Source organism: Musa acuminata, chromosome BXJ3-6, assembly GCF_036884655.1.
Source record: "Musa acuminata AAA Group cultivar baxijiao chromosome BXJ3-6, Cavendish_Baxijiao_AAA, whole genome shotgun sequence".
In the NCBI taxonomy this organism is placed as follows: domain Eukaryota; kingdom Viridiplantae; phylum Streptophyta; class Magnoliopsida; order Zingiberales; family Musaceae; genus Musa; species Musa acuminata.
This window is the reverse complement of record NC_088354.1, coordinates 33849337-33860189: the sequence shown is the minus strand read 5'-3', so window position 1 is coordinate 33860189 and position 10853 is coordinate 33849337. Positions and strand designations below refer to the sequence as shown.

The following is a 10853-nucleotide window of genomic DNA, read 5'->3' as shown; positions in this document are numbered from 1 at the left end:
TCTTGATTGCAAAGATCGGTGTTTCTTTCAACCTTTTCTGGGCACTCTCCTTCCCGAAATCCCTCTTTTCCTCCCTCGTTCGTTTCTTCATGTAATTTCGCAAGGGAAGAAGAATTGCTCCGTCCATTAAATCTGCATCAGATATATATATATATATATATATATATATATATATATATATTGCGTCGCTTTATTGGAACGTCACAATTTTATGTAGGAAATCCATTGGTTTTAATGCCATGTATTTTAGTAACAGAAGCTTAATTATCCATTAAGTCAAGTCTTAGAAAAGACTAGTCACAAGTAAATCATGACATGCTTCTAAAACCTTTGCTGTATCGTTAATTGGAGAAGACATGTCATGTCATGGAAACTATCCACCATTTCAGATCACATATCGTTAAACTCTCTCTCTCTCTCTCTCTCTCTCTCTCTCTCTCTTGTGGTTTATTTGCTGATGCCTAATAATGCTGAATGCATCGCATTCTATGAAGCTGTATTGATTCCTGCATCATGCAGATAGAGCAGCGAGGTCGAAGAAAGCTCCCTTCTTGCTCATCAGCTGAGCATAGGTTCCACGCTCGACCACCCTCCCTTCCCCTACGAAAGCAATGGAATCGAGCTTCTTGATGGTGTTGAGGCGGTGGGCCACCACGACGGTGGTCCTGTTCACCATGATCCGGTCGAGGGCCTCCTGCACTGCTCGTTCGGACTGCACATCCAGTGCGCTGGTGGCCTCATCCAGCAGCAGTATGGTGGGATTGCGCACGATGGCTCTCGCTATTGCGATCCTCTGCTTCTGCCCCCCTGACAACTGCACTCCTCGCTCCCCGCAGTCAGTGTCGTATCCATCCTTCAGCGATCTGCATCGGTAGAAATTGGAGCTGTTAGCTTATGCGCGTACTGCTTCACAAGCGACGGGAAGACTCACGATATGAAGTCGTGCGCATTGGCGGCTCTTGCGGCTTCAACGATCTCATCCTCGGTGGATTCCGGCTTTCCGAAGGCGATGTTGTCGCGGATGCTGCCGGAGAAGATGACAGGGTCTTGGCTGACGAGCGCGGTGAATCCCCGGAACCAGATGATGTCCAGTTCTCTCACGTCTGTGTTGTCGATTCTGACGACTCCTCTGTCGACGTCGTAGAACCTCTGGATCAGAGAGATGACGGTCGACTTCCCGCAGCCGCTCCTGCCGACCAGCCCGACGCTCGCCCCTGCCTTCACCTCCAAGTTGAATTCTCGCAGCACGGGGCACTGCGGCCTCGTCGGGTACGCGAAATCCACCTTCCTGATGTCGATCTTACCTTGTATCTTCTTCAACTTCCTTTCATCACTTTGACGATCCATCTGTCCTCCACCAGACAATAGAAGAACGCTAACATCAGTCGTCGAACCACGATGTGAAAACAGAGAGAGATGGCTGGAAAAGAGAGCTTACATTGGTAGATCCTGGAATCAAGGACTGTCTATCTAACACCTCGAACACCGAAGCTACTGCAGTTGCTCCCTTGGCCAGGTCGGAAGTCATGCTACCGGCTTCGGCAATCACCTTGCCGGTGCTTACCAAGATGAAGAACGTCTTGAACACATCTCCAGCCGATATCTCACCGGACTGTGCCAATTTCCCTCCGTACCAGAAGTCCAATGCCCATGACAGAAAAGAAAGGCACGGCGAGCTTCCTGTCGCAATTCCGGCCACCCATGATTTCTTCCTCGAGGCTCTAAGGGGCTCCTCCTGGGCTTGCTTAAAGAGTCCAAGCACCTTATCTGCGCATCCAAATGAAGTGACCATTTTGTGGTTGTAGACAGCTTCTATGGCAATCTGAGTGCTGATATGCTGGGCCTTCGCCATGCCTACTGATACTCTGGACAACACCACCTTCTTAGCATAATAGCATATCATCGTCGAGGGTTGGATGGCAATCATGACCAGAGCAAGCTTCCAAGCTACTATCAATCCCATAGTCATGGCGATCACCACGCCGGATGCGGTTTGAACCAGCAGGGATATGCGATCGGCGACCAGTGTCTTGACGAGGGAGGCCTCATTGCTTAATCGCGAGCACAATGCGCCGCTCGAGTGAGACTCTTCGTCGAACCATGCTGCTTCAAAGGTCAGAATCTTCTCGAGCACCCGTAGCCGGACTCTTTTTGTTAGACGCTCCCCCATGTATGCGAAGTTATAGTGCTGTGAGAGGTTGACGATGATGGACACCACCGAGAGGGAGGAGAATATCAAGGAATACCGACGAATAATAGCTTGCATCTCAGCATGGTCCTGAAGGAAGAATGCTGCAATCATGCCACCGATCGAGAAGGCATAGATGGGTTGTATGGAACCGTAGATAATTGCTGAGATGCTGCCAACTATGGCTTGTTTCCATTCTGGCGAGTTCATGGCGAGAAGCCTGGAGAAGGACGGAGCAGGAGAAGAAGACGTGGTGGAGGGTTGGTCTTCGGAGAACACCGAGAAGGATGCTGGGCTGGCTCTGGTTAGGCTGAGGCGGCTCGCACTGCTTCTCGTGACAGAAGAAGGCCTAAAGCTCTCTGGTTCTTGATCGATATTGCTCGATATCCTCTGTAATTTCACCAGTCGCGAGTAGTGACTGTTCCTGTCATTGATTAGGTCGTCATGGGTGCCCATTTCGACGATCCTGCCGCAATCAACCACCGCTATTTGGTCTGCGTTCTTTATGGTGGAGAGCTTGTGAGCTACCACCTGACCCAGCACAATGGCAAGCACTATTACGATCTCAATGCTAAAATATTCGGTTCTACTCGGAAGATGAACAGTATGTTTTACCAGTGTTGTTCTTCCCATGGAAGCTTGGTCGAGAGCATTCTGTACCAGCTTCTCTGATTCCGAGTCGAGCGCACTCGTGGCTTCATCAAGGAGAAGGATAGCAGGGTTCTTGATGATAGCTCTGGCAATGGCAATCCGCTGCTTCTGGCCGCCCGATAGAAGTGCTCCTCGCTCTCCAATCTGCAAACAGAGTCTCAGATTGCTGATGTATCTTGTTGAACATAGCATGACCGACATAAATCCTTGATGGGACGCACTCGATTACCTTGGTGTCATAGCCTTCAGGCAGCTGTCTGATGAAGTTGTGAGCATTCGCAGTCATGGCGGCTGCGTAAATCTCGCCCATGGTGGCATCAGGTTTGCCGAACAAGATGTTCTCCTTTATCGATGTCCCGAAGAGCGCATGATCCTGGCTGACCAAGCCCATTTTCTCTCTGAGCCACTTCAGCTGCAGCTTCTTGATATCCACACCGTCGATCCTCACCGTTCCCACATCCACGTCATAGAATCGCTGCAGCAACGCAACGGCGGTGGATTTCCCGCTGCCGCTGGTGCCTACAAGCGCGATGGTCTCTCCGGCGGGGACCCGAAGGTTGAAATCCTTGAGGACGACAGTGTCTGGTCTCGATGGGTAGGTAAATTGGACGGAATCGAATTCAACCTCGCCATGTATGCCATCCAGTTTGATGCCAGTGGGGTCTTCAGCGTCGATCCGAGGTAATCTGTTGATCCTCTCCAGTATCCGCTTTGCCGCGACCGATGCTTCTGTGAAGTGCTTTACCTCGGGGAGTGCCATGCCGAGGGATCTGCATGAGAAGTGACGCCTGACGAATCGAACAAGAACAAGCTAAGATATATATCCAAGGAGGAACGAGAGGTACTCACAGTCCACCCAAGACGAACGAGATTCCAGCTGCATAAATCCTGCCTCCACTCTCGCCATGATACATGACCAACCTGCCCCCATACCACGCAAGAAAACCCCATATGGCAAAAGACAGGCCGGTGCTTCCTACTGCAAGGCCTTTTGCAATTCCCTGCTTGATTCCTAGTTTCACAGTCTTGTCCAAGATAGCGGCATATCTCTCCACTATGCTCTTCTCAGCAGTGAAAGAATAGATGGTCTTTATCGAACCAAGAGCCTGTTCTGTGATCCCATTTGCCTTGGCATATGCCTCACGGGACTTGTGCGAAAGGTAGAGAAGATACTTGCCATAGATGAGGCCTGGAATTATCAGAAGCAGGACAAGCGGTAATGCTACCAGGGAGAGTCTCCACGAGAAGTAAGCGGAGAACGCCAGACCAGAGACGAAGACCGAGGAGTGCATGATAAAAAGAGGTACCTGCTCATGGAGAAGGGACAGCTGAATTCAGAAAAATCGAAGCGTGATCACATAATTTACATCAGCTCATTCTGAGCTTTTATCTCATGTTCTTGCTACATATATTACGTTGTTTTGTTTGAAGCACATGAAGTCGAGGATCATATTTATCGTTCCCAGTTAGGAGTAACAAAGATCATGTATATTGTAGATCATTCCCAAAGGATCCGTTAATCGAGAACACATCCAATGATTCATCAATCGTTCCAAACAGGAAGAAGAAAAAGAAAGGCAGTGATTGGTAGGGTTCATGAGCGATGATTACCTTCTCACTCAGGACCTCTTGTATGAGACAAGTATCCTTGGAGATACTGTTAATGATCTCTGATGTGGTGGCTTCTTGTGAATCAAAGAATGCAACCTCTTGCCTGAGAATAGCTTCCAAATACTTGTATCTGATCCGTAGCACCTGTCTTTCACTTGTTCTACTCCAGCAATACCCTTCTGCAGACACACATCATTCCATTAGCATAGCTCTGTGTCCATATAACAGATCCAGATTACCAGATAAGGTCACAAAAGAAATCTGAGCTCATAAACATTACCCATGAAAGCCACCACCAAGACTGCCGATCCCAAGTAGACAAAGTACAGACAGTACTGGCAAAGAGGAAAAGAATGCCTGTTATGAGCAAATTTGATATCCATGGCCTTGTATCAGCAAACCTATATCGAAGAATTGAGTGAGCATATTACCTTTTCGACGTTGTGCATGAAATCTGGATGGTTGTCTTGAGCCTTGCCATAACCTAAGCTATTCATGACATTGCTGGCAAAGAGGAGAAGGCAGTTGATGGAACACCCATCTCCAATCGCCCCGATTGTGCCTAGCAACATCAAAACCACATCCACCCAATCAACAAATGTGAAGACTCCATTTTCATGCCTCCTTTCCTTTCTTTCAGCTTCCTGGTTGCCCTCCTTCAGTTCATCCATCTCCCAGCGTTCCACAACTCAAGAAACACTGGCCTATTCTTCACACAAGTGACTTCGTTGTGTGACTTCCATGGACAAGCCATACATATATATATATAGATACATATATATATATATATAGATACATATATATATATATATAGATACATATATATACATATATATATATATATACATATATATATATACATATACATATATATATATACATATATATATATATGCACTTGCATGATTGTGCCATTAATGGGCTGACCTCACGTTTCAAATACCAAATAAAAAAAGTGAAGAAAAAGGTTGCTAAAGAAAGGTGTCTCTTTGCCAATAGATCTATTATCATGTGCTGAAATTGGGTATGGTCTCAACTTTAAGAGCTGAAAGCCTAAAAAAAAAATGAATCTTACAGAGGAAAAGTCTCTGGCTTGAATGCAACTTTTGAATTCTTCTCTTCTTTTGCAAGCATAAGGGAGCTGCAGTGACATGAGAAAGCAACTGAATGCCCTCTTTCCAACCCATTCTTTTCTCGATGTTTATTAGTCAAGGAGCTTCCACTTGGCTAGGCATACACTACAGCTAGCTGGTGTCTTTTCTTGTCTGTCTTTTCTCTTTTTTTTTCCTTATCAATCAGTACATGTTTGTTGATAGACTCCTAAAAAAATTCTGTATATGTTTGGAGGTATCATGCAATTATTGTAATACTTCACTCCATGGAATAGCTGCTTAGATGATGTGACCTGTGTCTTGGTATGGATATTGTGACAGCATGCAATTGCCAACAACCAAGAGGAGCAAGCTTCTGTAATGCACCACTCTAGACTTGCAATTGAGCATGTGAGTGTACTTACAATTAGACTTTGGTGGTACCTTCCTTGAGCTTCTGAGAGACTTGTGTTTCATGTTTATGGCAGAGTGAGAGAGCTGATTGGTAGTCAGATGTTTAGACTGCTTGGAAGAACACATGATCATTGCAATTTACTCGGAGAGAGTGAAGTTTGTGAAGCAGGTGGAACACACACACACACACACTGTATCATTACCCATTGTCATTTTCTTGCAAAGCTTGCCTTTGTGAATCATAAAGTTCGAGTCTGTTGTTTTTTCCATACTCAAAAGAAAGATGAGCAACTTTAAGCAAAGGTTCTTTGATTTCTAATCAGAATGAGTTGTCTGAGCCAAGTAAAAAGCTCCTTTGTGTAAGCCACAACACCTACTTGGGATCCTGTACATATTCTAAGTATCTAAGTAGGATCATCAAAGATCAGATCATGCATGCATGCACTTGTTTTCCTTTCTTTTCTTTGGGTGAAAGACCAGTGTGGATCATAGTGCATTACCTCTGGCAGATTGGCTTCTCTTAGGGGGTGGTCATAAGGACACCCAATGCTTGAACGATGTTCTACGGGACATTGATGCACGAATCTCCAAGCAACACAAGATTTGACTCGGGAACCTTCGCGGGAGAGATCGATACGAAGCCAACGCACTCACGGTGCAAGGTACAGGATATTATGCGATATGTTGGATTGGATTAGGAACCAATTGGATTTGGTATATCTAAAACATCAATAAAATATACAGATTTTAATTTTAATAGTGAAATTCTGAAATTGATGAATCCAATTGTATTTTTATATTTTAATTACGTACTTTTTATTTATATTTTTTTATAAGGAATAAATTGACGAAGATGAAATTTAAATTAAGAATTTATAACGAATTGTCAAAGTCTTTTTCAGCTAAACTAATAAGCACTTTCATGATTATTCTTTTTGTCGAACTTACAACATGAGCTAAAAATCTCTTTATTCTTTATGTTTTTTTGGAATCAGATTTTTTTTGTATTTTTTGAGTTTGAATAATTTAGTCCCGACAAGTGTGTGGATCAAAGCGGTTGTGATTTGGAAGAATAATTTTGCATGGGGAAATGATTGATTGGCGTGTCAAAATGCTTGCAAACCCAACGTTGTTGACGAAGGAAAAGATATGATTGTCCGACGACCATAATTTTGTTTTCTTTCTCCTTCCTTCTTTTTAAAGATAAGGAGATGCTTTATGTGATGGGTGGCTCGATAATGCCACTCGCAGCATCTCGAGCTTTGGTAATGCTTGAGGAGATGGTGGCCAGCAGATCGTCGGAAGCTCCTGCCCACTTGTTGAGTGATGAGAGAGAATAATAATACCTCCACGGGAAAGCAAGTGGAAGACACCGTTGGTTTCTTTGGTGATATGTGGCATTCATTAATGCCATGTGATATTCGTGGTCAACACCTAGTCAGCACCCGACCAACGTATATGTTCTTGTTCATCATATTATCATCAAATTATTAGATTATATAATTTTATTTAATTAAATAAAATATATTATAGATATGATTAGATTCTGATTATGATTATTGATAAAAAAAAATAATTATGATAGAATTTCTTACAAGATAATCTTAATGAATGGGGCTTTCTATTTATTTATTGTAGACACCCTGCTAGCTTATAAAAAGATAAAACCTCTTAGGGATTAAATAAGGATATGTGATATTATTAAAAAATTATAGATCTTGTCTTATCTCTCCTTAATCTCATGAATCAATCATTATTGAAATATTATATATCTTTTTTCATCTCCTTTTTGTCTCTAATCCATCTCTCATAGCGGTCTAGTTCTCCTTACGTATCGAATGCGATGATAGTGTATTTACAAATCAAATAAAAACTTTTTGAATAGCATTAAAAAGATATACATCATAAATTTAAACTATTATTATTTTAATTTTACTTTATGACATTAAAGTTTTTTACATAATTACATAATGATGGTTTTTATGCTTACAATTGGTATCAGAGTCATATTTTAAAATTAAATACTTTAAATCATAAAAATATTTTAGATCTATTTTATATTTAGATCTGTTTATTAGCACCCTTGTTTGTGAAAAAGTGTTATATGATTTTCATTACTATGCTTAAATGATCTATTTATATTATCGATTTATTTTCTTATTTTGTTCATTTTATCATCTGCTTACGGGCAATGTGAGGTTCCTCGTGCTTGATATGTGGACCACTGTTAATAGCTTGTTGTTGACAAGAGTATTGTTGAGGGCAAAAACCTTCGATAATCGTTAGACCAATCATAGGCAACGACTGCATATGCAGTGAAAGCACTGTAGGGTGCGACAATCGATAATGGTCGCCTACATAACTGCTTGTGTGCAACAGCCTTGCGATAGTTGTAGCGATAGCAATAGCACTGCTATATGCGATGGTTGATCAATATTTGATTTTAATTAACTTTATTTTTTGACCAAATTAATTAGGTTAATATTTCTATCAATTCTAGCTTAGTAGCTATCAAAGTGGCTTGAGATAATAGACTTATGAGATATGAATTATAATAAGTATTTTATTATTTATAAAATATTTTAAATTATATTTTAAATTATTGATTGGTCTTGTAATTATTAAAGTGGCCTAAACTAATAGTTTATAAAATTATATTAAAAATTAGTCTTAAATGACATTATAAAAAATAATATTCATAATGACACATATAATTATGAGATTTAGATAATCATAGTGGAGAATTTATTTCAAATAATTATGCGACAGGCAAGGATAATACTATTTTGGATATAGTTATAGTTTATGGTTATATACTCAAAAGTAGTAATACTATTTCATGAGAATAATATCAGTTCTCTATAAATAATTTTATATGAATACTAGCTATATCAATATTTCACCCAAAGGTGAACTAGAAATAATATCAAAAGTTTAATATTTATTGAAAAACTTGAAGTATTAATATTATATTATATTATATTATTATAGTGACACTTCCTTCATTATATTTTGATAAATATCCATATTTTTAGATTAAATTATTATAAATGACTTGAGTATATACAATTTATACTATGTATTTTAGACCTTGATCAAACTAGTTGAAAGCATCACAAATATAACTATTGAAAGTTTTATGAAATAAAAAGATAAATGATTGAAAAAAAAGGTATATGACTCAATTTTATGATAATTGTTAATAATATTTAAATTTCATTATAGTATACAACTAACATATTTAAATATTTAAATATTAATTTAAATTTACTGATAAGTCATTGATTGACATATTAATGAAAGGACTAATTAAAATTCAATATGATGATATTTGAGGAATTCAAGATTACATCCTCAGTTTTACAAAGTTGTAAGCTCAAGAATATTGGATATTGGGCATAAATGTAGTTGAGTTCTTTCTCGTATAATTTATTTTTAATTTTATATTTTATATTTAATTTATTTAAAATTTATCATAATATAATTAATGATAAGTGAAACTTAAATGACCAAACTAGTATGTGCTTAAAAAGAATTAAGATTAAAGTAAGAAAGACTCATAATATTTTAGGTACTACTTAAGGAGTGGATAACTATAAAATAAAATTCAAGAGTACTCTTGAGTTTATAAATACTATATAAACTTATAATAGAAAATTTTTCACAATAACGTGCTACCTTTGTGTGAAAAGAAATGTCATGTGAATGGACTATAAAGTTTGGTTTGAAAAATATATATATATTTGACCTTTGTATGTGAATCAAACATTACAAAAATTATTTTTTAATACTTAGTAAATTAATACTAATGCTTTAACTTATATTACTAATAATAGAGATTCATTTTAATAGGAGAACCAAAAAAGTATATAATATTCATCATTATATGGAATTATCTTAAAGTGAAAATAATAATAGTTGATATTCATCATTTATGCCTAGAGATAATTCATATAATGTTATATTCCTATCATTCTAGAAATTTGAGTTTTTTTTCTAAAATTATCATAATATTATTATTTTTTTTTGAAGGTAAACTCATCATGATTTAATAAAAGTTTATTTTTTTTGTATAATGGTTTGCATAGAATTAGTATTAATCTTGAGTTTGCAATGATCCTGTAATCAAATATTAGAATGAAATATGGTTTTATAAACTCTTTGAGATTATATATGCTCATATTTACATATTACTCCATGTTCCTAATTTTAATAGAGAGAGATATTTTATTACCCCTATAGATTATTTGTTAAGATATGATTATTTAATGTCCTAGGTTATTGACACTTTTAAGTGTACATAAATGAAGTCAAATATAAAAGTCAAAATTATTAAATTTGATAGGAGTGATAAATTTTATGATAAGCTTGATCATTATTCTAGTTCCTTTGCTAGATTCCTAAAAAAATAGGGTATTTGTGCTTAATATGATTTACCAAATATGTCACAACATAATAAGATTATTGAAAGATAAAATTATATTCTTATAAATATGGTTAACAGCATAAGTTATTTTTATACACCCGAATTAATGTAAGAAAAAGCTCTAACGATGATTATGGAAACTTTGAACATAGTTCCTAGTAAGTTAATTTAATCTTCTGAGTTACGGACTAGTAAGAGAACTAGCTTGAGATATTTATATATTTAGGATTGTCTTGAAAATATGAGTCTTTAATTCATATGAAAGAAATTTGGATTCAATGACTATTTTTAGATATTTTATTATTTATTTAAAAAATTTAAAAGGGTATATATTTTATTGCTCTAATCATAATACGAGGATAGTTGAATATGGTAATATAAGACTCCTAGAAAATAGTAAATCAATGGAAGTAAAAAAGCTCAAAATTTAATCTTATATTTTGAAGATATAGATTGGTACTTTTTTATCATT

The 10853-nt window shown here is 38.0% G+C and overlaps 1 protein-coding gene across 1 annotated transcript; it reads right to left on the bottom strand.

Moving 5' to 3' along the window:
- Positions 1-304: 304 nt before the first annotated feature.
- On the bottom strand, positions 305-5185 carry LOC103989129 (putative ABC transporter B family member 8). Its single transcript, XM_009407894.3, has 9 exons — positions 4882-5185; positions 4731-4785; positions 4451-4629; positions 3689-4146; positions 3069-3609; positions 2804-2983; positions 1439-2719; positions 932-1347; positions 305-863 (listed from the first exon to the last, which is right to left on the bottom strand). Exons 1-9 carry the CDS (start codon positions 5119-5121, stop codon positions 512-514), a joined length of 3702 nt encoding a protein of 1233 aa, XP_009406169.2. The 5' UTR covers positions 5122-5185; the 3' UTR covers positions 305-511.
- Between the last annotated feature and the right edge of the window lie 5668 nt (positions 5186-10853).

What these genes read in the sequence shown, in the direction of transcription:
- LOC103989129 (XM_009407894.3), bottom strand. Translation starts at nt 5,121, where the DNA reads ATGGATGAACTGAAGGAGGGCAACCAGGAAGCTGAAAGAAAGGAAAGG. An exon ending in TCGTTCGTCTTGGGTGGACT is followed by an intron (nt 3,610 to 3,688) that starts GTGAGTACCTCT and finishes CTTCTCATGCAG; the next exon opens with ATCCCTCGGCATGGCACTCC. An exon ending in CTGAAGGCTATGACACCAAG is followed by an intron (nt 2,984 to 3,068) that starts GTAATCGAGTGC and finishes CTCTGTTTGCAG; the next exon opens with ATTGGAGAGCGAGGAGCACT.